The sequence below is a fragment of the Vipera ursinii genome, assembly GCF_947247035.1.
Source record: "Vipera ursinii genome assembly, chromosome: 13".
In the NCBI taxonomy this organism is placed as follows: Eukaryota; Metazoa; Chordata; class Lepidosauria; order Squamata; family Viperidae; genus Vipera; species Vipera ursinii.
This window is the reverse complement of record NC_139526.1, coordinates 19,129,794-19,155,961: the sequence shown is the minus strand read 5'-3', so window position 1 is coordinate 19,155,961 and position 26,168 is coordinate 19,129,794. Positions and strand designations below refer to the sequence as shown.

The 26,168-nt window shown below is 49.6% G+C and overlaps 1 protein-coding gene across 1 annotated transcript in view; it reads left to right on the top strand.

Annotated features, from left to right (window-relative positions):
• Window positions 1-2,104: 2,104 nt before the first annotated feature.
• Window positions 2,105-26,168, top strand: part of CACNA1H (calcium voltage-gated channel subunit alpha1 H) — a gene marked incomplete at its 3' end in the record, with an annotated part of 118,737 nt that continues 94,673 nt past the window's right edge. The window contains 1 exon segment of the mRNA XM_083372558.1: window positions 2,105-2,598. Within this exon segment, the coding sequence (XP_083228684.1) occupies window positions 2,261-2,598 (338 nt within the window). The 5' untranslated portion in view covers window positions 2,105-2,260.

Sequence of the window (26,168 nt, the reverse complement as noted above, 5' to 3'; positions counted from 1 at the left end):
CCAGGGTGCTTCTCCCCCGGCGTCCCCCTCCCCCGAACCTCCCTCACTTTTCAGACAATGCCGGGGAAGGGGCGCCCCCTTCTTCCCCCGCAGCCTGGCGAGAGAAGAAGGGCCTGGCGCGGGGGAGCCTCCGCTCCGGCGGGGCTGAGCGGGCGGGGTCCGGAGAACAATGCCTGGCGCGGCGCTCCGGTGCCCGAGCGACTTTTGCCCGCGGCTCCCCAGCCCAGCTCCTCGCCCGCTCTTTCGCTCGCTTCTCCTCTTCTCCTCCGCCTGGCCCCGGCCTTTGTGCCGCTCCTTTCGCAGCCCCCTCGCTACCGGAGCAGACCTTGGCTTATCCTTGGATTTGGGGAGGGGGAAGATCCAGGTTCGCCCTCTGCCCCTGGCGCGGCTTTCCCCCTCCCCAGCCTCCTTCTCCAGCGGCGGGCGGGGAAAACGGCAAACCGGTTCCCGCGGTGGGTGGCTAGACTAGCATCCCCACGTGGGAGGGGGTCTCCTCGCCCTTGACCCCCTTCCCACTTTCCCTCCTGGGTCCCGATTGCCATGGCCAGACGGCGGGGCGTAACTTGCGCTGACTGCCCCAAGCGGCTCTCCCCAGCCCTTCCCTCGCGGGGCGGGCAGTCGCCAGCCGAGATTAAGGCCAGGGAGATGGGAGAGGATCGCGCGCGGGGGCGGGGGGGGCATTTTCAGGCGGGGAAAGGGGAGCTCAACCCTCCAGTTTCTCTCTTTTTACTTCCCTTTTACCTTTGGTCGACTCACTTTCTCTCCTCTTCCTGTACATCCCTTCTGTTGATGCCACCCCTTTTCTGGAAATATCTGGGATAAATTTCTTTAGGCAGTCCAAAGCCCAACTTGGCTCAACTCCAAAAGATGGGAATCGGAGGTAGAAGATTAGGTGGTTGAATCAAAAGGACATTCTTGTAAGAAGACAATCCTATTGTCCTTTGTAGTCAGTTGGTGAATCAGATTACAGACGGTATTATTGGATTTTTAAATACCGATTTTGTCCTGCATTTTATACAATAAATCCCATAAACGGCCTAGAGTACAACAGGTTTCGTTTGATGGATAAACAAAGGTTGACCTGTTCAACCCCTGAAAAAAGTATTGGCAGTCTCCCTCAACTCAACAGAGATTTTATATTGGCAATTCCCACTGATTTATCCCTTGAAATGGGGATAGGGGAGGTTCACTCAGGAGAAGAAGTTGGGGGTCTGCCCAGCTATGGCCCCTAAATGAGGCTGCAAGAGAATGCCTGGGGTCTCCCTAGAGGCCATTGGGGGCTTTCAACCATGCAGAGGCACATTCCCCTCCCCTCATCCCTGCCAGGGGCTTTTCTCCCCCCCCCCCCCGCTTCTGTTATAAATTCACCTGCAAAGTCTTCAAACACAACTCCCTTCTCATCACAACAGTGTGACTCCAGGGCAGCAAATCTTTGGGGATACTGCAAATGTCCCTTGTGCCAGATGAGATTTTACATTAAGCATTAAGCTAAGAAATACATTGCAGGCAGGTATAAAGCAGGAGGACAGAATTTTATGCCAAGAAATGATTACTTCCTTCCTTCCTTCCTTCCTTCCTTCCTTCCTTCCTTCCTTCCTTCCTTCCTTCCTTCCTTCCTTCCTTCTTTCCTTCCCATGATTTCCTCGATGGCTAATATTTCAATTCTGTTTTTTTCAAATGATACCCCCGCTCCATATTGTTTTCTCTTTTTCTCCTCCTCCAAGATGTCTTTGAGCCAGACCCAGACGGTTGTCTGATCCTTTTCTCCTTTTGAGGCCACTCAGCACCTTGCCCTCCCCAGAGGAGTCTACAGTTTTGCAAGGGGGCATAGCTCTGTACCCGCCTCCCGAGCCTTTGTCTCCCTCCCCACAACAGACCTTCCCTTCCCCCCTCCCCAGTCCTACTTTTCATTCTGTTTAAGAATCCCTACCTGACATTAGTGCTGATGTCTGGTCCATTAAGTTAACCCTCAAGCTGATCTTAGCTTGACCCTTCAATCAGCTGAAGGGCCACGGTCTCCTTGCCCCCACCAGGGTGGGTGTCTGCTCTTTTCCATTCAAAGCTGAACCGAGATCTGGGCCTGGAGAAGGGAGGCATCTCTTGCCTAAAGTCATCACAGGGTTAATGTGTTTTGGGAGCAGCAGCATCAGCCGTGGCGTTGGTGTTCCATCCCAAGACCAATTTGGGCTTTCTCCACGGACCCCACAAGTTCTCTGCCCCTGACTCTCTCCTTTCACCCCCTCAGGAGCCAGCTGCTATCATGACTGATGGCGAGAGGAGAGCTTCCTTCCAGCCACTGTCCAGGGATGAAGTGCGGGTCCCCATAGCGTCTGGCCAGGCCCCCAGCCAGCTCCCCCAATCTGGAGAGGAGAAAGATGAGGATACCTTCAGCGCTTGCAAGTCCATCCAGGACAGTTTGGCCTCAGCAGGTTCGTCCACCCGGGATCCAGCCCATGAGGGAGACCACCAGCTCCCCTACCCTGCGCTGGCCTCCACCGTCTTCTTCTGCTTCAGCCAGACCACGCGACCACGCAGCTGGTGCCTCAAACTGGTCTGTAGTCCATATCCTTCCTCCTTCTGGCTGGTCCATGTGGCCTTGTGGTTTGTTGGCTGGATTGAACCTTCCTCACCATTCTCTGGTTTGGATGTTGGTCATCTTGAAAGAGGTCAGCATGTTGATTGGTCTTCAACCTGGGAAGAGTTTGGGTCATGCGGCCACTCTGGGATTAAGCCGGGCTGTTTGTATGAATCCATAAAAAGGACAGGTCAGGGTGGGGGACAGTCCAGGTGGTTGCTTTGCTGTGATCGTCCGTGAGACAGGAAAAAAACAAAAATGGGGCACAGGGTGAGGCCACCTCGGAGAAAGAGAATCGGGACTGAAGGTTGAATTTTGAAATGTTCAGCATTATTTCGTGGTTTGTTCGGCTGTCAAACCATTGTGTGCACTGTGACTTTTCTCTGGTTGTCTAATTGCAAGAAAGCGCTTTGTAGCATTGACCTGAAAAACTGAGGAACACAAGCGGTGAGAATTTACCTACTTTCAGTGATAATTATACAACCTAAATACTTTGCAGTCAACGCTGGAAATGGCGTGTTGTATCTCTAGAGTGCTGAATGATGGTTTCTTTTTGGTGGTGATGTGGCTCTCCACTTCCAATGGTGTGGCTGCACATTCGTAATCCAGTCCCTGGTGGAAAAGTAGATAGGCATGTCCTACGAGGAATCATGTGATGCACTGACGCACGCACACACTTAGAGATTCCCACACTCTGAGCAAGGAATCCTTTCCCATTTACTAGGTTTTTTTGGATCAACTGGATCTAGGAGTCTGCAGGGGCCCAGTCTGAACTTAATGCCAAGCCATAAAGTGGTTTGTTTGATGTGTGACTAGTGTAACATGTAAAACCAGACATTGTGACTTATTCAGGGAATCACGGGAACGACAGGTTAGAATGATGTCCCAAATCAAGACTTTTCTCCGTTTCCAGCCTAAGGGCAGATCCAGGCTGCTGTCTCAATTTAACGATGCAATTGTTTGCATTTCCTGGGGAATGCTGGGAGTTGTAGTAGCTTTGTGGGAAAACAGTGCCACGGATTCCCAGCAGCTTTCTCAGGAACCCCCGTGGCTCAAGTGCCAGGAGGCTGAGTGGCTTCCTGCAAAGACCTCTAAGCAAAGCGTGAAAGAGGGAGGCTGTGCCTCAATTAGCGGCCTGTCTAAGCCCCGATCAAAGGAGGGGAGGGACTTGAAGAGGAGCCCCCAGCAGGCTTTGCCCGGCTCGCTCCATAGTGGCTTGTTAGGCAGGATGTATTCAGTGGGCTGTAATTGGCTGGATCCGTGCAATCTTTTAAGCCCTAATCTCTGATTTACCCACCGTGCAGCTGAACATGTGCTACAGGTAGTCCTCGAATTACAATGGTTCATTTAGGGACTGTTCAAATTTACAACGGCACTGAAAAAGGATGACGTTACAGCCAGTCTTGCAATGTGTGAACCTGGCTGAGGCATTACTTCCTTCACAGAGCCCCCCTACCTCCCCCCCACTTCCCTCTCCAGGATGGGGGGAGGGGCCTCGATGGGCAGCCTGGTGAGAAGTCTCCCCCTCCCTCGTGACCCCGAGGCCTCTGGAGACACCCAGCGCTTGCTTGCTACCTGCCGAACTCTTGTGCCTATGTTCTGCCAGGATCCCGGTGCCTATGATTTATTAATACGATACTTATTGATCCCACTTTAGTTAAGCGGGGCCTCCTCGCCGCCGCTGAATGGAGTTAGCAGCCTGCGAGCATCCACTCCTCAAAGCCATTTTTGGCAAGGGAGGAAGCGCACCAACCACGCCACGTACTCCCTTGTGCCTGGGCTGGGCTGGACATTGGCAGGGAGAGTGGGGAGACTTGAGGTCCGGGCCCTCCTGAAGGGGCCCCAAAGAGAGGGAGCCCTGCCCAGGATCTCTCTGGCTTCCAGGGAGGGGGACCGCAGGGCCGAGGGGCAAGAAGTGGGGTTTCAGCCGAGATGCAGAGGGCAAGGGTGGGGGGTCAGGGGCAACGAGCTGGGGGCCAAGACGGGCCCGGCCATTTCCGGAGCTTCCACCATCTTGACTTCTGTGGTCCCACCTGGCGGAGTAAGCAGCTGCCCCAGGAACTTTCTCAGGCTGCACGTGCTTCTCGCTTGGGGGTTTTGCATCTCAGAGATTGGGGGGTTAAGGCGGGGGGGCTACAGGTTCCAAGCAGAGTGTTAGCTTTGCTGGCTGAGGAATTCTGGGAGTTGGTCCACTCATCTTAAAGTAGCCAAGTTGGAGAAAGCCAGCGGATGCTAATGAGGAATTTATATAGAACTGGGGAGAGATTTCCACCCCCCCTTCCTGTCCTTCTGCAGCTTCCTTTGTTCTGTGGCAAGCTGCAAGCCTGAACAGATCCTGGCTTATTGCCTTCCCTCACAGTCTACTGTGTGAACGCACAGGTGTTGATTTGGTGTGGCTGCCTTTGACCCCCCCCCCCACCTGATTGAGACACCCACCAGTTGCTTTTGCTCTTCAAGGGAGCCACCATCACCACCACCCCCAACATGCCCAGTGCCTGCCCTTGGGCACCCCCTCAGAGCTGGCTGCCACGCCCAGCATAGAGTGCAGCCAGCCTTTGAACACATCTTGGTTCCCCAAACAGCTGCTCTCTGCCTCAGCTTTCCAGGGGCTGCAATCAGACAACATGGCCCTTTGGGTGGTTGAGGGCCCAGAAATCAGAGAGACATCCTGGGGGGCCAACTGACCCCTCCCAAATCTCCTCCTCCTGCCCCCCAATGGCTGAACGCAAACTGCATCACTCTAGACACAGTCCCGTGTCTGGAGCAGAACTGCTGGCTCAGGGGTGTGTGTGTGTGTGTGGGGGGAAGACCCTCAGAAGGAATGCCATCAAAGCATTTCTGGGGCTCTTTAAAAAGGCAGCATGACAGAAAGATGGATGATGAGAGGAGCTGGAGGGGTGGTCTGAAACCAGAGCCAGCAAAGCACCCAAAAGCACCTGTCTCCAGAAGTCGGGGGGGGGGGAGGGGATGGGGAGGACATTGCACGCCTGCCTACCAGGAGGACGTGGCAGATTTACAAAAACCATCTTCTGTTTGTGCATTAGAATATTGCCTACTCCTGATTCAGAAACTCTAATTGGTAGTAATGGGCTGTTTTGTGCCAGAAGTCTCTTCGACTTAACAACGGGGAGGAAGGGGGCGGGGACCGAATGCCAGATGTATCCAAAGAGGGTACATGCCTACGGTGCATTACATCGCTGCCCTGGCAAGGCGCTCGGCAAACACTTCCTGCCTTCAGTGCGTCAGTGCGCAGGCTGCCTTCCGCAATGCGTGGCCACTTTTCCTTGTCCCGAATGGTGCGCCGTCTCTCCCACGGGCTGTAGAAGCCAGCAGGCGGGTGGGGCAGAGAGGGAAAGGGTTACTTGTGGAGGGTCTGAGCGATGTGCCAAGATCGTAGGGCTTGTAATGTGCGGGGGTTGCAGCTCAAGAGTTGCGTGAGCTGAGTGGCCTATTTGGAAAACACTTTTTGTAGGATGGGCAAACCCATCTCCAGATAGAAAGGTTGAGCAAAAGGTTTCAGGGTGGGGTATGTGAACAGGTGGCCTATCCGCCCAAAGACTAGGGCACTTTGCACATGCTTAGTGTACTCCTTTCTGTAGGCTACTGGGTGAGGCAGGGAGTGATGGTTCCCAGGCTGGGGGGGGCTGAACAGTATTCTAAACCAGGGGTCTCCAAACTTGGCACCTTTAAGACTTGTGGACTTCAACTCCCAGAATTCTATGCTGGCTGGGGAATTCTGAGAGTGGAAGTCCACGCGTCTTAGAGTTGCCACGTTTGGAGACCCCTGCTCTAAACAGACAAAGACCCGCAATGAGGACTCGGTGTGGTTCCCAGTATGGCTCCATTTTGTTCACTGACATCCCACCCCATTTTGCGGGAGTCTCTCAGCGCTGAGAACCACCCAATTCACACAAAGCCAAAATGCAAGTAACTTGGGTTGGTGCCATTTGTGTACTCAGCCATTGTGATGTTTAAGTAGTCAGTAGGGCAGCTGTATGCAAACAGAACGTTGTGGCTTGTTCAACAAAGCATAGTAGGGACAAATCGTGGCTTGGTTTGGTGTGTGAACTCCTTCCTTGTTTAAAACTTCTGGAGAGTCAGTAGAAGCTCCAGACTGTGCCAAGGTCTTCTCCTGCTGCCCATCCATCAAGACCACCACTCACCAGCTGAAGACCAGCTCCAGAGTCCATAATTGGCCTGTTGGGTTGAGGGCTAACTCAAGGCCAGAGTATCTGCTTGATTAACATCACTGCAAGCGAACCAAAACAGACGGCGTGGGCAAAGTTTTGGTCTGAAGCTCTGATTCCAGAGCAATTGAATCTCTCCTTGGCAGTGAACTTTCAATCTGAATCACTGAATCGAGGCAAATCCAGATGTGAATTAGTTTGAAGACTCAATCAACTTTTGGCCATGAACATTGACTTGTGTTGAACCAAGTCTTGAGATGACTCGACTCCAACTGCATTCTGGAGCCTCAGCCCAGCAAGCTTCTCCTCTCCAGCCTGCCCCTTGTTCTTTCCCCCCCCCCCCCAAGCAAAAGAATTTTCTCATTTAGCTGGCAGTTAATTTGTGATATATTTGTCAGGCAGAAATTCTTGTCTCCCTACTTCCTTCATGAATCATTGACTTTAAATATTTATGGTCTGGGACAGGGGGAAGATATATACACCTATATATTCAGGGACGTGAATTTCTACAGGTTTTCTGTGCATTCTCAGTTTTTTGACATAATTAGGACTGTCCTGGGACGGCTCAAAGCAAGCCAAAACCCCCGTGGTTGTTGAAGGTCTCATTTCCCGAGCCGGCCTGTGTTTCCTCTTCCGAGTGTCACCTTGGGTCCGCTGCGTGAGACCTGCTGAGGATGTGGGACTTACCCTTCAGCAGAGAGCGGTTGTCCTAGACCCGAGGTGGCTGCTCTGTTGCTTTGCTTTAAGAGACGCCTGAATCAGAGCCTGGGGACCGGGCGGTGTTTGGCATGTGCTTCAATGAAGCGATGGCATTGCCCGTTTCCATCAGGTGGGTTTTCCCACCCAAGTCACAGCAAAGCCCAGACACCCACTGGGGACTGGATTGGGGGCTGCGTTGTCATGAGCAGCGCAAGGTGTGAGAATCCAGGTCACGCTCACGTGCCCAGAGCGATGCTGGATGAGCTGCTGAAGCCACCTGGAGGAATGCAGACCCCTCCCCCTCTGCCCACCCAGAGCGAGCAGGGCTGGAGGGTCAAAGGGGAAGAACCATCCACTGAATGGCCGGCCCACAATCAGGGAAGGCAATGCGGGTCAGGACCTGAAACAGCAAATAAATAAACCATAAGCTTTAAAAGCCACTCTGGACAGAGTTTTCTGAAAGTTGTCAAGAGGAGGAAGAGAAGGGAGGTGGGCTGAGCAAGAAGCATTGTAAGAAGGGATGGTGTCTTGGATGGTGTGGGGCTTTGGGGGGGCTTTTTATGGCAAGTTATTTCAAGGAGGAGGAGGAGGAGGCATTTCCAATGGTTTCTGTTATGAGGTACCATGATGCTTCTAGGAAAAATGCTCTGGCGGGTTGACTGCCTAGGCTGTGTCAATACTTGAGGGTTGAAAATGGCCTTCTTGGCCAAGACTGAAGGGGTGGGAAGCGAGGTCACCACTGGCTCCTTCAACAGGTGGTTGAACGTAGACCTGAGGCGTCTCCAGGGAAAATGCCCGGAGACTCCCCGGGACGTTGCCTGCTGCTCTTGTGGATCACGGCAGCTGAGCAGAAGCCTCGAAATGGAGTAGTGATCTTCTGCTCATTCTCCCCAGAAATTCCTAACCAGTAGATCACCTCAGGACATGGAGGGCTGATTTTACTCCAGGGTCTCCCAGCATCCCAGGTGCTGGCATGGAGTCTGAAAGCAGAGTAAGGGGTCTCTGTGTGGCCCAAGTGCTGGTATTCCCAGCTCCTCTGCTTCTGCAGAATACCTTCCTGGTCACCTGCCAAGGTGCGCATTGTCCCTTTTCTTCCACCAGGAGGCTAGAGATTGGGTTGAAGTCAGACTCCTCCATCCCCAAAGGTTGATCTGCCTGGAGGACAGGCAGCCTTTGAAGGACAGGCGCCTAACACTCCAAGCAGTTGCAAGCCCCGAAGGAGCCCCGTCTCTCCTCCTGGGGGAGCAGGTGGGGTCTTCTCCGGGGTGGTGTGCAGGGCCAAGAGGCGGAGGGGGTGGCCGCACGATTATAGCTGGCTAAAAAAAGCCTTTGGGCCCCCTGGGCTGGCCAGTTGTCCACACCATCTGTCCATGGCCGGGTCAGGGGCCAGGCATTTGAGCAGTTTGGGGAGAGAAGGAGCCTCTTCAGGATTTCACTCGTATCCTGGTTTGGAGATCCTGAGCAGTTTTCACCCTGAATAGGAAAGTGGCGGTTTTCTTAAGCAAAGGACGCCCTGTTCCACCAGCTGGGCGCCCTGCAGATATCCCAGATATCCTCAGTCTTCAAACTAACACAAACTGTTGCTGCAGTGAGACATTCTCCCGATTGCTTCCCTGCCAGCTGTCCTTCAAAGAGCGCTGGGTTTACAAAGAGAAGCGTTGTGTTCTTGCAGATATTTAGCCAGGAGCTTTCAAAGGCAGCATGGCAGGCGTTTCCTTTCTTTAGCCCTCTGTGGTCCTCCCCACTTCTCCCACCGGCCCTCGGTCCATGAGAAGACATTGCAAGGAAGCTTTTCTGGGCTGGGATGGTGCGGCCGCTGGTTTCTCATCGTCCACCCAATTTCTCGGCCCACCAATTTGAAAGATGGCTTGGAGAAGCCTTGCAGGGCTGCCTCTAGTCCTCGCCCAGCTGGAGAGCGGAAGGCAACCTGGAGACTTCCTGGAGACCTGGTGTCCAAGGCACAACTTTATGCCTGCTGATGCCCTTCTCCTGACCAGCCAGTCCCGTGCAGGTTGTTTGAGTGTTTTCATAGGGAGACACTGTTTTAAAGTAAAAGACAACCTGTGAAGGATTTGTTGGTCAAGCTAAGCTGAAGCTGACCATGTAGGCAGAGAACTTTTGAGGGATCTTTGGAGACCTACATTGGTGGACTCGGTGCTTTTTGGAACACCTTTTTCCCCCAGATGGATGTCTGGTCGGGATGCTTTTCTGGGTGACGATGCTGCTGCTGCCAACCGAAATACACATTTTGTAAAGGTGCTATAAATCCTTCTCTGAGCTGCAGGCTATTAACATCTGTTAGATAAGAAAATAGAAGGCAGTTAAAAAGTTGCTCATTAGTGTGGAAAGTTGCTTCGACTCTTAGGAGTGGGGCTGTTAAGGGGGACAGATTTTCAGCAGAGTTGTGCGCCCACACATTATTTCACAGGGCATCCATCCAGCAGCCTTCTCCTTCAACCAGATTGTGGGTCTCCTCTGAAGCCGTGGGCCCCACTGCAGATACAGGGTTACAGATCCTAGCTTGAAAGTTCCTTCCTTCCCGGGTGGGGCAGGATCACGCTCTCTGGGAGGGGGGGAGAGAGCATAAGGGTTCAAAGATGATGTGAACTGAGCTGCTTCGTCAACTTTCATCGGCTTCTGCTGCATCAGACTATTTATAAAGGCCCTGAGGGTGGAATCGGATGTGCGTTTGCTGAGATGCACCGGAAAGTTTTGTAACTGGGTGGCTTGCTGAGGTCTGGATGAGTTTTATGGGTGGTGCAGGCGAAACTGGGCTTTCTTGGAGGAACAGGGAGAAAAGAGAGGTAAGCCAAGGTCAGCTGGGTTTTATCTTCCATCAACCCTACAAACTAGGTTAGATTGAGTCTGTTTAAGACAACAAACAGCCCCGGTTAATACTTGGTCCTCCTTCAAGTAAACTCTCTCTCTCATGTGTTAGATCACCAATCACGTTCACATTGGCAGGAGATGATGCGAACTGCAGTGGGACAAGGTGGGCTGCTGCCAAAATGGATCCTGGCCTCCAGGGTTATCTTATTGCCCAGCAGGCTGCTTTCCACCAGCTCGGCCAGAGGAATGCAGGCAGCTGCCTTTGGTCAGTCATGTTGCTTTCTCCAGCCCAGGACAGGAGTGACCACAGGGCCTTCCCAGCACTAATCAGAGGTGACGATGATTGGATCAGTCCTAAAATAATGAGACAGAGGTGCAAGGAAGCTGTCCTTTTAGCTTGGGGGGAAAGACTCATTCCCTCAATCCTCAACGGAACGGGACAACTCACCACGGCCAACTTGCCCCGATCATCTTGCTGCAGAACAATTCAACAATTCAATTTAATTATTTAAAATAATTAAAACTTTAATTTTTGTCATTCACATTTCATTTTGTCCCTCCTCTTTTGGCATATTTTCTTTAATGATTCGATTCCACTATTTCTTTGACGCTAAAGTGGCGAGTTGCCCTGGACAAAAGACCAGCTGAAACTCAGAGGGCTGCTGGTTTGCCCGTCCCCCGAGGACCCTGGCCTGGCCTTCTCTTCTCCCGAGCATTGGCTGGGGATGTGTTTACAAAAGGGCTCCTGTTCTGGACGCCTGTTCGAGGCTCTGGACAACAGGGAAGAATCTCCTAAAACGTTTTATGAGGCTGCCATAAAAAGAGGAACGCCTCAGAGCTGTCTAAGCCATAATTTCTCTTTGGAAATAGACCCAGGATTCCAAGGCAGCAGATCGGGAGCCTCTGAGGGCTTCAAACTGAGTTCTGTCTGACTCCAAAGAGGTCCTTCTCCGCTTAAAAGGAAAACACAGCTGCAAAGTAACCATGGTGCTTGTCCTGTTAAGGGCAGGTGGAGGTGCAGGGGAGCATGGGACATGTCATTGCATTCCATCTACTGCATCCAGCAGTTTGTACGTAAGATGCCACTTGCAAGGAAAATGGACGCCCCACTTGCCGGTTGCAAAATATGGGGATGACCAGAGGGGCACCCAATGTCTACGTGGACCAAGGCCAAGGGTTTGCCCACCTACCATTGGTCCCCCCAACCTGGACTGTCAGCTCTTTGTGGCCCCCAGCAAGAGAAAAACAGAGGGGAGGATTAGTCCACGTCTGCAGACTCTTCCTATTTTTCACTCCTTCTCTCTCTCTCTCTCTCTCTCCTGGCTGAAGCAGCTGTGAGGGAGGAGGCCAAACTACATCAGGCACAGGAGAATCATTAATGGCCAGACTTATTTGGGAGGTTTCCCTGGACACGTGCAAAATTCCTGTTCTTCGTCCACCTTGAGATTAGAGAGTGGCCTGGCCTGGACAAAGCTGAGGCTTCTCTGAAGATGCAGCCGCCACAGTACAGCAAAGAAAATCGAGTGCGCTTTCTTCAGTCCAAGCGTGAGATGGAAGCGATTGGATTCTTTCTAAAACTGAATGAAATCCTTTGCGGTCCCTCTGAGTTTCCCAATACTGGACAAACTGGACAGCGGCTTTCCAAATCTGGACCGTGCACATAGTCAGAAACACGAACATTAAATCCTTAGTTGAGCCCTTTTGTAAACTTGGAACTGGAACGTTTCGCTCGGATTTTCTCGGCAGTTTGGGTTTTAGCAGAAATAAAACGTGACATCTGATCGGCTGTGCACTCAGCTCCCATCACACTGTAGGACGCATCGGGTGCCATTTGCTCGCAGCTACGTCATGTCCCGTTACTCCAGATGATCAGTTCCGTGTGAAGCTGTGGAGGGAAAGAAGCACCGCGTATCAGAAGAAAACCCACAAAGATGTCCAAGATGTCCAAGCTGGAGAATCTGGCAGGAGTTTGAACTGCAGGACAGTCCATTCCTGTGGATCAGAAGCTGCAGGGAGCGTTTCTACTGCCCCCCTCTGGTCGGGGTGTGCATTGCAAGGCAGCCAATCTCATTCTTGCTGAGACTTAGAGAGAGAGAGAGAGAGAGAGAGAGAGAGATAAACACAGACAGACAGACAGTCCTTGACTTACAACAGTTCATTTAGTGACTGTTTGAAGTTACGGCATAATTGAAAAAAGTGACTTTTGCCTGCTTTTCACACCAAGCGAAGAGGTGGCCGGTGCCGCTCGATTGACGCGGCTCCTGATGGGCTCGTAGCTGGCTCCAGATGGAGATGTTTGTTGCTAGATCCATTGGTTGAATACCAGGCTTTGAGGAATTGGTGGGCGTGGCGTGTGGCGGCCTGGCCAGTGGTTTTCGTTCCGTCCCAGTGGATGTACATTGTACAACGCACAGTGTTGTGTCTGCCTTTGGGTACTCTGAAAGGTCCCCTGAAAGGAGCATTTAAATGTCTGGTCTATAGCAGAGACATCCTCGGCTGCAGTTCCCCCAGCCCTTAAAGGCAGGGGAATCCCCTGACTGCTGAGTCTGGCTTGAGTCTGACAGAGCTCAGATCCTGACCAAGCGGAAGCCTCTCCCCTCTTGAGCCCCACCTCATTTACGTTGCCGGGAGCCATAAGTTACCCTCAGCCAAGCTCAGCAAGGGGAGAAAAGGGCCGCTCGCAAGGCCTGTTGGCGGCTGCTCAGCACGATGGGGCAGATAGACGGAGGAGGATACTTTTAATGCACCAGTCACAGCTGTTGTGCACACAAAATGTGGCCTCTGTTTACACTGGAATTCATTTAACTGTCTCTTATCAAAACACCAGTAGATCTGGAGAGACGCTCTGAAAAGCTTCCAAGCTTGTGGACGAAATGGAATGTATATCATCACTGTTCAACAGTGTACATCTCAGTTTAAGAATGAGTCCAATAAATGGCCTTGTTTTTATCAGCCAGAGAAGTTTCTCCCGCCAGTTGGGTCCTTTTGTCTCAATCTCTGAAGAGGCCTCTGTACCATCAGGTGTTGTTTAGTCTTCTTAAATCCTCTTCCTTCGTGCCAGCGATGGTTTGGCATCTGAACAACAATTTTGTGATAATGGAGGGGCACTGCTGGGACCAGAGAAGATAAGGACAGAACAAAATTACAGAACCCCGAAAGAGCTGGACTTGAGAAGGTAGTTCCTCGGTGGAAAGAATATGCTAAATCCAGCTTATTCACTCTCTTTACTTCCCAATTCATACAGGGGAAGTTCTTGGTAGGTTTGGGGAGCTTCTTGAGGGCATTTCCACTAAACACATACACAGAGAGACATACAACTCTTTGCAGGGTCTTGTGCGCACCCTACTTTTCTCCCATCGGCTTTTTCCATTTGGGATGTCATGTTCCAAACCCCATGAAGTCCGAGAAAGAAATCTGCATCTACAGTAAATAAGTTTTTAACCTTAGTTCTAGGAGAGCTTTGGTTTGCATCCCCCTCTTGTTTATCCACTCAACTTTGGTCAACATTTCAGCCTTCTCCTTCTTACCTCTGTCAACCGCCATGCCACAATGCATGGCTAACGGTGCTGTCAAGGGCTGATGGCGGGTGGGGAGAGACACAGCACTTACAAGCAAGATAGAGCGAAGAGAAGCTTCAACCATGAAATTGGCAATTTTGTATGCTTCATCGCGAGGGAGGGTAGAGTGAGTTGTTCTACATTTTCTAATTGTGCCTGGATGCCCTGGATTGTGGAATGCACAGTGTCAGCTGGCCCAAGAGAGACATATGCGCTTGTTAGCTTGGATGTGCAAAGTCGTTTTGATTAGTGGAGTCAACAGAGAGCATGGGAGAAGATTTCATGAATGTAAGTTTTCTTTTTCCCCAGGCAAAGATTGGGCTGCTGAAACAATGCCTGCCTAAAAGAGGGTGAGTGGGTGTTCACATCTTCAGCCGCTCCATATATAGTGGTGGCAAGGGTGATCCTTGCTTTGAAAAATGCCTCTCTTCTCTCTAGCCCTTATTTCTCTTAAGGTAGCTCGGATCTGGTTGGCTGATGACAGTGGAAGTTGCTATCAAGTTGGGAAAGTCTGCAGTAAGGATTGAGGAGGGGGCTGGAAGGACCATATTGGGTGATGAGCAATGGGGGTCCTTCTGTCCTACCTGCACGGAGAAAGGCTGAGAAGTGAAATGAAAGAAGATCTGGAGAACTTTTCATGGGAAAATCCATAAGGAATGTTAGATGTCTTCTGGTCTGTTGGCGACAGTCCTGACAGAGGCCAGTGAAAGATTCTCATTCCAGACAAGGTGCTTTACTCCAGCCCCTTGTGGGTCTCCAGATGCTGTTTCTGCTTCAGGTCTTGGCTATTTTTCTCTCCTAACCTGCTCCTTGAAATAGTCACATCTCTGCAGGAGGCCCAAAGGGTTCTGGTGTAAAATGGAACCTATGCTTCGTCTTAGTGAGGAGATCCTTTCCTTGGCTTTGCTTTTTGCATGTTAGAAAGTTCATGTTTCTCCTTCCCTGGGACAGAAAAGCATGGAAAAAAAAGTCCCCTTAATATATTTATCTCTTGAAACCCCTTCTGCCTCATGAATATTTTTATGTTAAGAAATACTTGGAGACCAGCTTTCCTGGTCTAGCCAAACTTGGCACAAGCTTCCCTTTCGGTTTTGGATCATATGGCCAGCACAGTAAAAGAGCTGATGGAGAAATCAATAGTATTGGCGTTGGCTAAAGCAGCCTAAAAGATGAAAAATAGGACCTATTTAATTTGCAAAACCATTGCAATTTGCCATCTTCTTGCTGCTATTAGATCATCTAAGAGCCACGGCGACACAGTGATTAGAATGCAGGACTGGAGGCTGATTCTGACCACTGCCAGCAGTTCGATTCTCACTGGCTCAAGGTTGACTCAGTCTTGCATCCTTCCAAAGTTGGCAAAATGAGGACCCAGATCGTTGGGGGCCAGAGGCTGTAAAGCACTGTGAAGAGGTACAGAAGTCTAAGTGTTATTGATATCGCTATAAGCTCACACGCAAAAGTTGAGTTTCAACACCTCCTGGCTGGGAAATTCTGGGAGTTGAAGTCCACTTATTGTAAAGTTGGCAAGGTTGCAAAACACTTGTCTCTCTGTCTGTCTTCCTATCTATCATTTCTCAACCTCAGCAACTTTAAAATGGATGGATTTCAACTCCCAGAATTCCCCAGCCAGCCCTGTCCTGCATTTTTACCTATGCGTCTGGAACAGATTGAAAAGAGACCATCTGTATCTCTTCAAGTTGTATTGTTGTTCTGTGATATTTCGCTTCCCCCTTGTTGCAGTGCAAAGTCTTACATTCACAGAAAAGGTGTGAGCTGACATTTCAAAGTTTTGTCGTCTTGCATTTCAGAAGCTGGCTTACCTGAAAGTGAGACCACAATGTTCCCCTCCCCCCACCACAAACAGATCCTCTTGTAAGATGTTTGACACCCCCTCCCCTGCAAGGAATAAGATGGCCCAGAGGGCAAAATGCTATACTTGAGGGGTGGGAGAGAGGAATTAAATTATTAAAACAAGTTCCACCCAGGTTACTATGGGAACCTGTTGCTAATGAATCGATAGGGTTTCCTTTTTACCTTGTTGGAGCTCTTAAAAGCCTGTAACTCTCTGCCAACAGGTTTCCTAGGAATAAGGTTGCCATAGAAACCCCAGGCACTCAGCCCAGGTGTGGACCAAGCATGACGCCAGATGGCACGCCAGCTTCTGCTGCCTAACGGGGCATCTTTCACCAAGCTGGGTTTGGCCCAAGAGACTCAGCACTTGATGCACCCTTCTGGAAGCCCCCTGGGGAGGGGGGCAGCCAGCTGAACCCCTGAGAGACCAAGAAAGTCTGGCACCTTTCCCTGTTACCACATAAAGCCTCCTCCCCATCACACTTGGTTCTTCGTGATGTAGGAGATGATCAGGCTGAGCTCAAGGGAGGAGGAGTCAAACACATCATAAGTCACGAGTCGCTGCGTGAGATCTAGGTCCAGCCCTCCTTGAATGCTTCTCTTGTCTCCCACACATTTCCCTTGATGGTTAGTTGGCCAGATTCTTGTAGAGAGCTTAAGGTTGCAATAAATCTTTCTAATTTGAACTGCCTGAATCCCCTGGTTTCCCAGGGGCTTGACAGGTGATTTTTGCAAAGACAACTCTGCCATCTTCTTGGTCACCATATGGAAGTAGCCTTCAACTTCCTGGTCTCCTTTCAGATCAGGGGTTTCCCAATCACATCCTTTGAAGTCCAGCCAGGTACGCCTCTGTTTAACCTTTTATGAACAGCCAACATCTGCCAGGGGGCCTCTTTCTGTAATTACATTCTACGGGGAGCCACAGTCTGGTGGACCTGATGGAGAAATTGACAGTTGGAGCAAGGAGAGAGGAATTCCTAAGCAGGCATTTTGGTCTCGTTGCAGAGGAACAAAGTTTGAGGTGTTTCTTTTTCATTGCCAGAAAAATGAGGCTGTCATAACCCAGTGGGACTGTCAAGTAATTATGCTTCCTGATGAATCTGATGATCTAAATTAGTCATCTGTAGATAGAGATCATAGTTGATTGGAAATCTCTAAGGTCTGGATGGAAAAAAAAGCAAAGATGGTTTTAGGCTTCAACCAGAAAGATCTAGTTTCTAAATCAGAGGAGGTGATGCTTCCATTTTCTTCTAGCTTGGCCACCTTGAATATGGTGTCCAGTTCTAGATGAAGGATTCAGAAGAACCAGAATCCTTCTGAGCCGGACCATGAAGGTAGAAGGGAATGAGAAGCTAAATTCTAGAGGAGAGATTGAAGGGTTGAGAGCAGGTTTAGTTTGGAGAAGAAGGATTTGGGGCAGAGGGACAATCACCCTCTTCAGATACCTGGAAATATGTCCCAGAGGAGATGGTCAAGACATGGATCAATGGAATGAATTTACAGGAAAGCAGCTTCTGATGGTCAGAAAAATCATCCTCACAGAGCAGCTTCATGGTGGAATCGGTGACCCAGAGGGGTGCTAAGTTGTCTTTATTGGATCTCTCCAAACTGAGGCAGGACTTAGGACACTTTAGGATGGAGCCCTTTCCTGAACGGGGGTGGACTTGTCGGCCTCAAGGGCCTCTACTTTTGTGGGAATAGATGGTTATTCTGAAACCATGGTCCCAAGCAACAGAGGATTGCTTGGTCAGTGGTAATAAAGGTCATACTGTCCAACATGGGAGGTATGTTTTTCTAGAATTCACATCTACATAGAATTCCAAAGTAGTTTCCTAGAAAAAAGTGTTTAAGGTGTAGGGCCCATCATGCAACCACAGGTTATGTCATGTGGTCATTTGAAGGGTGTATGTTTTGGAAGTGCACAATGAAGGTGTGCGTCCGTGCGGGGGCGAGACGTTGCACCCTAAATGCGGATTTCCCACTATCAATGGATCAGACTAGGAGGCTGAATGTTCAAGCAATCCGGACTTGGTTGATCTGGCAAGCCTCTTAGCCAATGGGCATGTCCTTCATTTGGCTCTCATTTATTATTCATGCACCACTTTCCTTTTTATGTTGTACCTGGTTTCGTCCAATCATGCTCGGCCCTTTGATCTGCAGAGTTTGGCTTCTTGGCCTCTCTTGACCCCATTATTTATTTCATTGTGCTGGGAAAGAAGGAAAAGTTGACCTTGGGTGGGACAAGGCCCCCCACCTCTCTGGCCCCTCTTGTCAGCCTGCCTGGGGCCTTTGACTTCCCTCTCTCTCTTCCAGAGGAGGAAATCCTTCTGGGGAAGGAGCTCCCTCCCTCCCACGCTGGAAATCCAGTCAATGCATGCAAATGCTCCCCGCAACTGGCATAGTAGACATTTGTCACTCGCAGTCCTTGGGGTCGTATAAATTGGAGTCGGATCATTTTGCATGTTAATCATCCATTGTTTGGGTCTCAGCGCTCTGCAGGATTCTAATCAAAGGAAATCAGGGCGTCTGTTGCTGCTGCTGGTTAGTTCTCTCTCCATTCTTTTTTTTAAAATTTAATTTTAAGAGCAAGGCTAAAACTTCTTTTCAGCGGTCGCAATCAATGGTCCTCTGGTTTTTCCAAGCAGTGACACTGATGGGTTCATTTCTTGTCTGTTTGTCTCCGTTTGGAGCCCTATTGATCCAGAGGGACCTGATTGTGTTAAAGGTCAGCCGAACAACTGAGCAACATCTATTCAGAAATCCTTCCTTGCTGAGAATTTTCTCCAGGGGGCTGGGAGTTTCTGCTAGGATCTCTCAATCAGAGCTCACATGGTGAACGTGTCTGTGTGTGTGTGTGTGTGTGTGTGTGTGTGTGTGTGTGTGTCGGGGGGCTGACTCTGATTTAAAATAAATTGAGTGACCAGGAGAATCTGGGCTGAGAGGGGCAGGTCTGGACTTAGGGTTTCAAGAGTAGTCCCTCCTCCTGCTTGGAGATGCTGTGGTCCCAGAGCAACTTTGCACAGCTGTACACAGAGAGTGCAGCCTGCCGTTCCAGTGGTCATCTTGGGGCCATCTTCCTTGTCTTGATTGTCTCCAGAAACTTCAGATTTCCGTTCCCCAAATCCTCGGCCAGCCAAGCCATCCTCCTTCTCGCTTCGTTCTCGTCTTTGGGAGGAGTGATGGCTCTCCGCAACTGCCAGGCGCCCTTTGAGGAAACTTAAAATTGTATAGATTGAAAAATAGCTAGTTTTACTTTTAAAAGTTTTATTATGAAACACCATGTCGTGATGGAGGTTGGAAGTCACTTCTTCATATATTTATTTTCGCTTTATTATATTCTTAGTTTTCTCTTCCTTCTCCTTTTCTTGTATTTTTACTCCTTCTTTCTATGCTTTTTTCCCCCATTACATTTAGTTTGCATAGGATTTTACTATTATAGTCAAATTTCTTAATAAAAAATAATATTTACCCATCTATCCCTCTCTCCCTCCATCTGTCCGTCCACGTCGAGAGCTAGATTTGGCTTTCCAGGATAGGATGATGATTACGTGCCAAGCCATTGGCCCTTGGTGACCACGTGGTTAGACTCTCCCTGTGATGTTCTGTACTCAGCCTGGTCCTTCTGCTCCCTCCATACTGGCCCCCATTGGCATCCAAGGGAGTCCATCTACCTGGCTGCTGGTCTTCTGCTCTTTCCTTCCACCCTTCCTAACATCAAAGGCTTCTCCAGAGAGCTAGATCTTTGCATCATGTGGAACAAGAAGCAGGGATAGGTCTGACTGGGGACAATGGGATATGTAGTCCAACTTTTCCAGAAACGCAAAGAGTGAGACAGTTAGGTTCAAGAAGCTCCACCGACTTGAAGGCTTCCTGTACTGTTGTGGGACCCTTCAGCGTGTACACTTTTAACTCACTTGTTCAACTCAAAGTGAACTGATCAAATCTTCATATGCAATCAAATTGGACGAGTCACAGATCCTGTCTACACACAACAGCAGCCTTTCCAAATTGGCTTAGGAATCCAAATCAAGCTGATTGGATCGGACAATGTCATTTAACCCTCTATTTGATTTTCTGATTTGTCCTTGGGGTGCTCTCCTTCTTGCTGCTGGACCTAGATGTTGGGGCCCAGAGCCACAGGTCCCAACGATCTCCCCCTCCTTGCCAACTCCTCCGTTGCAAACGCTGAGTCCATCTGTTCCAATCATGCGGTTACTTTTATGTTAATGCACAGGCCATTTCATCCTTGGCCGTCAGTGCTGGACAATCTTGGCAGGAAGAGAGCTTGACTTGACCTTTGGGAGGCCGAGCCAAGACAAAGAAGAAGCTCAACCATCAATCTAATTTACATTCAAATAGGGGATAATGGCAATCAAGTTAATTAACTAGAGAGCCTGGTTCCTTCCATAGTTGAGCAGCCTTCCCCTCCTGCCCCATTAAAAGTGACCATTAGGGGCAAGGTTGGAAGACCTGCCTGTCCCCACACCTGGAAATATTGACTTGGATTTAAAAGGGGGCGGGGATTCCCTGCCAGGTGCAGCAAGAAGGGTCTCAAAGGAGAATTTCTGTGGTCCTAAATCTCCCAGTTGGCTGCAACCAAGGTTTTCTCCTGGACAGCACAAGTTGTTGAAAGTCCCCAGAATTTGTTCAGCTGAGTGGAAGGAGGAAGAGAGGTCTCCCCAACGGCTTCAGCCCCCCCAAACCCACCCCACTTTTAGGGTAGCCATATTTTAGAGGAGGAGGACGAGATCTATGCAGAGAAACAACAACAAACCCAGGAAGGAATCCAGATAATTTCACTTTTAAACCTTCTTCTTCGGCCAGGCAAACTTATCAGTCTGCTGTAAATACCAGGGTTATTTTTAGTCTCTGGGAAAAAGAGTCACAAGACAGGTCAAAAACTTTATGATAACTCTCGCATCTCATTTCTTGCACCTAAACACAATTTTCTCCTGGTTGTAAACGGAAAAAGAAAAATGCTTGGAAACCTGTAGCGCTGCACTATGTTGCCTGCGCCAGCTGAAATGTTTGATCTGCACATATTGGGGCACAATCTGGAAACCGAAGTGAAGTGCGGTATGCGAGGGAGGGCAGTTTTCCTTCCTTTGACCAGCGATTGGTGGCAGCAGCCCAAAAATAATCTTGCTTCTTTTCAGTTGATAAATTAGGGAGGTTGACAAACCCTATTGTACTTTGTACCCCAGTTCAATTTAGTTTGAAAATCCAAGAAAGTCAGTTGGTTTGTTTAATTGTCTGCCTGCCTGCAAAGTCATTAAATCGTTAGCTATTTCTGAGGTCCTGGATCAGGCTCATTGGCTGGGCTCTCTTCTCAACACCTCTGCGACGGGAGGCGTCACTCAAAAGGAAGAGGCAACTCCGATTTGTGGTTGACTCGGCAGGTGTAGCTCAAAATGACTCTTGGGTAGCTTGGAGATTTTGAGAGCCTTATCTAGAACTACAAAGGTCGCTCTAGATAAAATCCCCCTCTCCTGGGGGATATCTGCCCATCCCACTGGGCCAGATAAGCTGGCTGCCCTCCAGGTCACTTCCCTTAAATGTTGACGGGACCTCAAAGTCAGGCCTTCTCAGCCCCCCCCCCCAAGATTTGGTGCCACCCCCGCTGCTCCCCCAGGAGAAGGCCCTGGGCTCGGCTGCCCGCTTCCCTCAGAAAGGAGAAACATCTCCAAAGCCGCTCTTATTAAAACTCTCCGTCTTCTCCAGCGGCAGAGCGGGCAGGGCCCGGCGAAGCCGAACGGCTGATTTGCAGCCCAGACGGGGTTGCTGCTTCCTCAGCGTGCCAGCTTCCCCCGTGGAACAACTTTTTAATTTGGATTTGTCTCTTCCCCCTCCGTTTTATTTGCTTTCTGAAGAGTGTTTAAGGGATTTGCTGGAGGGGAGGAAGAGTTAATTCTGTTTAAGGGCCGGGTTGCAAACAGTAAATAGACAAGAGTTCTAATTAAAGTTTGAATTGGGAAGTGCAGCCATCACCCTGGAGTCTGGCCGGCTGTTCAAGGTTGGAAAGCGCCCCCTGTGGTCTCACTCCCGTGATGTGAAGATGGCGGCACGGCTGCCCTCCAGTGATTCAGGGCTCACCAGCCCCCCATTATTCCACTAGTGTCTCCTCCTCTCCCTCCCCGATTTCAGATTCAGTTATAATTTCTTTACCTAGGCGAGGGTTTTAATCTTCCCTACGCACGAGGCAGGCGAGGAGCTGCATAGATCATCGCCACTGTCTTCTTCTCCTCCATCATCACTGCTGATGTCACCCCAGGGATGGTGAGGATGGATTTTATCAGACTTCCCTCTTGCCGTTTGGGCTCTGAGCTTCCTGCTTGCAGTTAGGAGAAATCGATCCGTGCAAGCGCCCCTTGGCCTGTTACTTCAGCGGAGAGGCTGAAGTTGCTACGGAAGGCAGGCGGTTGCTGGTTGCTACGGAAGGCAGGCGGGGAGGAAATGCGTCCTTGATTGGTATGGATGGTTCCAGCCAGGTGGGGAAGTTGGAGCCAACTAGGGGAAGATTTCTCCCGAGCCCCACTGATTATTTCCAGATCCTTCTTTCCTTTTCCTTTTTTAAAAACTAGCCTGTTGCTAAGCAACCAGTGCCATCAGAAGCAAGATGGAACACTTATTGGATGGCCAACATCCATCCTCCTTCTGCTTGAACTCGATGGATGATGGTGCTTTTCCAGGCTTCTTGCAAGTGGAGTTTTAGGCCCAATGGCCAATGGCAAGATCTGTTACGAGGTGAACTGTTGGATAGTTTAGCTTCTTTTTTTCCCAGGGATCCCCCCCTCTCCCCCTCCTTTGGAGGGATTTCCCCAACACCCAAGACCCCAAGTAGGGACCTGCTTGAGCTGATGGTCTCTTGTGAGTTGGAGAGACAAGCAAGGAGCAAAACGGAACAATTCAGGAGGGAAATCTCTAAATACTTCCAATTATTCTGATTTTCTTTCTTATTATCTCCCCCTGGGCCCTCCCCAGCTCTAGACTGTGAAGGAGGAAAGCTTAGCATTCCCAAAGGGAAGCCAGGGGACCCATCGAGAGCCCTCCTGAGCTAACCAAGAGGATTCCTTGCCCCAGTGGAGTCCTTTTGGCTCTGCTGCCTTTGGGGGAAGGGGATTCTCTCTGGCGGGGTAGACTGAGTGCCAATGAATTGAGATGGAAAAAAAGTGCAGAGAAGAGCAACTAGGATGAATAAAGGCCTGGAGACTAAAACATATGAAGAACCTTTGCAGGATTTGGGTTTGGCCATCGCTAGAGGCTTTTGAGAAGAGTCTAGACTGTCTAGGGCCTCCTGCTTGAGCAGGGGGTTGGACTAGAAGACCTCCAAGGCCCCTTCCAGCTCTATTCTGATTGACTGAGATCATCTTGGACAAGATGGAAATAGGGGAGTGGTGGCTTCCCTGTTGAGAGACTGCTCCTTCCCCTCCTACTTGCTTTGCCTTCAGCGATTATTAATCCCGGTCTTTGGTTATGCAGGATCTCGCCCTATTCATCAGCCTCAGCAGAGCTGCCAGCCCTCCCGAATCTGGGCCTCAGGAGAAACGGGGTCCGGTTCCCTCCTCTGGCAAAGCGCTGCCAGCCGAGGGACACTCTCTCCTCCCATCCCTGCCCGATCAAATAAAACCGTTTTGCAGAAGCCAACATTATCTCTGGCTCGAAACATTGTGCAATTGTCTTGTTTATGGTCTGAATACATCTTTTTCTGCTTTGCAAGATGGGCCACCCTCCTGCTGGATGTTGCTGGGGCTGCCCTTTCCAGCTGACGGATGGCACCAGTCAAGCTACGCAAATACTTGGGGTGTCCCGGGAGGACATGTACATTAAAGCGGGTATAACACCGACAGTGGATGCCATTGTTACAGGCAACGGGCATTTTGGCATGTAAAGGATGGCCTCCCTCCCCGTCTGACTTCCCCTGAGTTGCAGCTTGTTAGAAGCTTGTTAGAAGGCGGCTGGTGGCTCCCAAATATCCAGGAATTTTTTCTTTTAGGAAAAAAGCAAGTATCTCTATTTTATAAATGCAATATAAATATTTTAAATAATAAATCGCTGGCACCACGTATATGCCATTCCAGACGACTTAAAGAAGCCATGCAGCCTTAAGCCCTCCTTTGCAAAGTGGAGAGAACTGTATCAATGCACTTTCACCTTGGGTCAAGGGCCTCGGAGGCTGCAACAGGCATGCTGGGATGTACTCTCCCAGTTGCTTCCCAGCTGAGCTGCAGCAAAACAAACCGGTTTGAGGAGTTTCCCAGATTCACTCCCTAACTGGACTTCTGCAGAGACAGCATCCTTGGCTTGAACTATTATTTATTTAGAAAATTTACATGGCTGCCCAACTCATTCAATTTGACTCTGGGTGGCTTGTAGAAGTGAAACCTCAAAATACTCTTGGTGACTATCCCCCCTCCCCCCAAAGGATCAGAAGACTCGTCTGCATTATTTCCCTGCATCTTAATCCCAGTGATGAGTGGACACAGGTTGCCAGCCTCCCTGCATCTCCCAGGCCATTGGCATCACTGTGCGCCCTTAACAACCTCATCCCCATCTGATGCCAACAGACTACAAGGAGCACACCATGCCGTCCTTGTCGGCCAGATCCACCAAGTTAACCATGACGTCAAAGTTCAAGATCCTAGCCTACGATGCTGGTTTTCAAAACCCTTGCATTTGTAGTGTGACACAAGGCCACGTAGACTCTTCTGTCCCTTCAGATCTCCATCCCTGCTCTGATTCCCACGCTCATCATAAACGTCACCAGGCGGCCTTCACATTGGAGAGGTAAAAAGCAACAAGTCCCTGGTGGATTCTGTTCCTATTTTGGATAACCATCATTTGCACTCGGCAAGACTGGAGGTAGAACATCTGTTCAGCAAACAGGAGGCCCTGATTATTTTGCCCACTATTATTAGACAGATCTTTGCTGAATTCAGAAGTAATCGGTCTCCTGGAATGTCAGCGTGAGGCCTTCACCAGGAAAGGGCTGCTAAGCCACGTTGCTTTCTTGTGTGTGGGTACCTTTGGCCAAACCCCACTGCTCAACGTGCCCTCCATCATCCATGCTCTTAGAAGAATGCTTTTGTTTTCCCCACGGGCTGGACCTCAAAATATCTCAGGAAGCCACACCATTACCTTGGTAGAGATGAACTTCCCCCAAAGAAGGATATATAAGGCAAGCATTGAGCAAAAAGGCTTCTGACTTTGGTGACTTGAGGCACTGAACTATTTTTATATGGCTTTAGAACCGGAATATTCATCTAATATGCCTTGTTGATAAAAATGAGTGTGGAAGAATGTTATGGAGAAGACACATTTCCGTTTTGGGGGGGTCATCATTTGATCAACCCAGGAGCTATTTGGGGCCAGTTGCCGATACTTGTTCTCTTCAGAAGGATTTGTTTTAATGAGGGCCTCAGTACACAATCATTTTTGTTTAAAATGATGCTGCGAGTCATTCATGAAATAAATATTTACCTCAGCTTTGGTAAAAGTCTGCCAACCTCTCTTAGGTTGCAACTTGGCCTGAAGGTATTTTTTACAAATGCTCTTGCATTATCAAAGAACAAATATATAAATACCGAGGATGCTCAGGCTGATTGATGTTGTAGCAAACAGACAGAATAATCACAGACTTAATTGCGTGGTCTAATTGCTTCTTTGGCTAGGCTGGTGGAGTGTTGCCTTTGCACCCTGTTGCGCTCACAATGTCCCTAAACAATGTTTGCAGATATTAAGTTCAAGCCAGATACAGATGATAGGGGGATGTGTGAATCACCCAAGATCTGAATCACGGGACCAACTCACATGCTGGCCCATGACAGCAATAAAGATTTGATCGATTGATTGACTCAGAAGCTCTCAAGAAGATCCGATGCCTTGAATTGGTCCAAAAAGGCTCTTCAGAGATGATTCGGTTGAAGCCCTTTCTCAGGCAATCCTCAGGCTGAATATCCACACAAATGACATAAAGTTGCTGAGGTTTTATGGGATCTAGGCCAATGTGATTGTGCTGGTTTTGTAGGAGGTCTTGTGAAAGAGGTTGGGCAAGAATGCCAAAATCTTGCTAGCTTTCCAGTTTTCTTACATGAGATGTTCCAAACTTCTTGAACTTGGGAAAAGGGGGTCCTTTTTTCAAAGAGATAGATAGATAGATAGATAGATAGATAGATAGATAGATAGATAGATAGATAGATGAGAGAGAGAGAGAGAGAGAGAGAGAGAGAGAGAGAGAGAGAGAGAGAGAGAGAGAGAGAGAGAGAGAGAGAGAGAGAGAGAGAGAGAGAGAGAGAGAGAGAGAGGAGAGTTTCTCAACCTTAGCAACTATGGGAGGACTTCAATACTTCAATTCCCAGAATTTCTCAGCCTGCCATATTGGACTTTTCATCACTTTTCAGGTGTCCTTCACTAACCCTCTGTTCATACGCAATTGACTTTCTGAGCTATTAGTAGATTAAACCTGTGTGA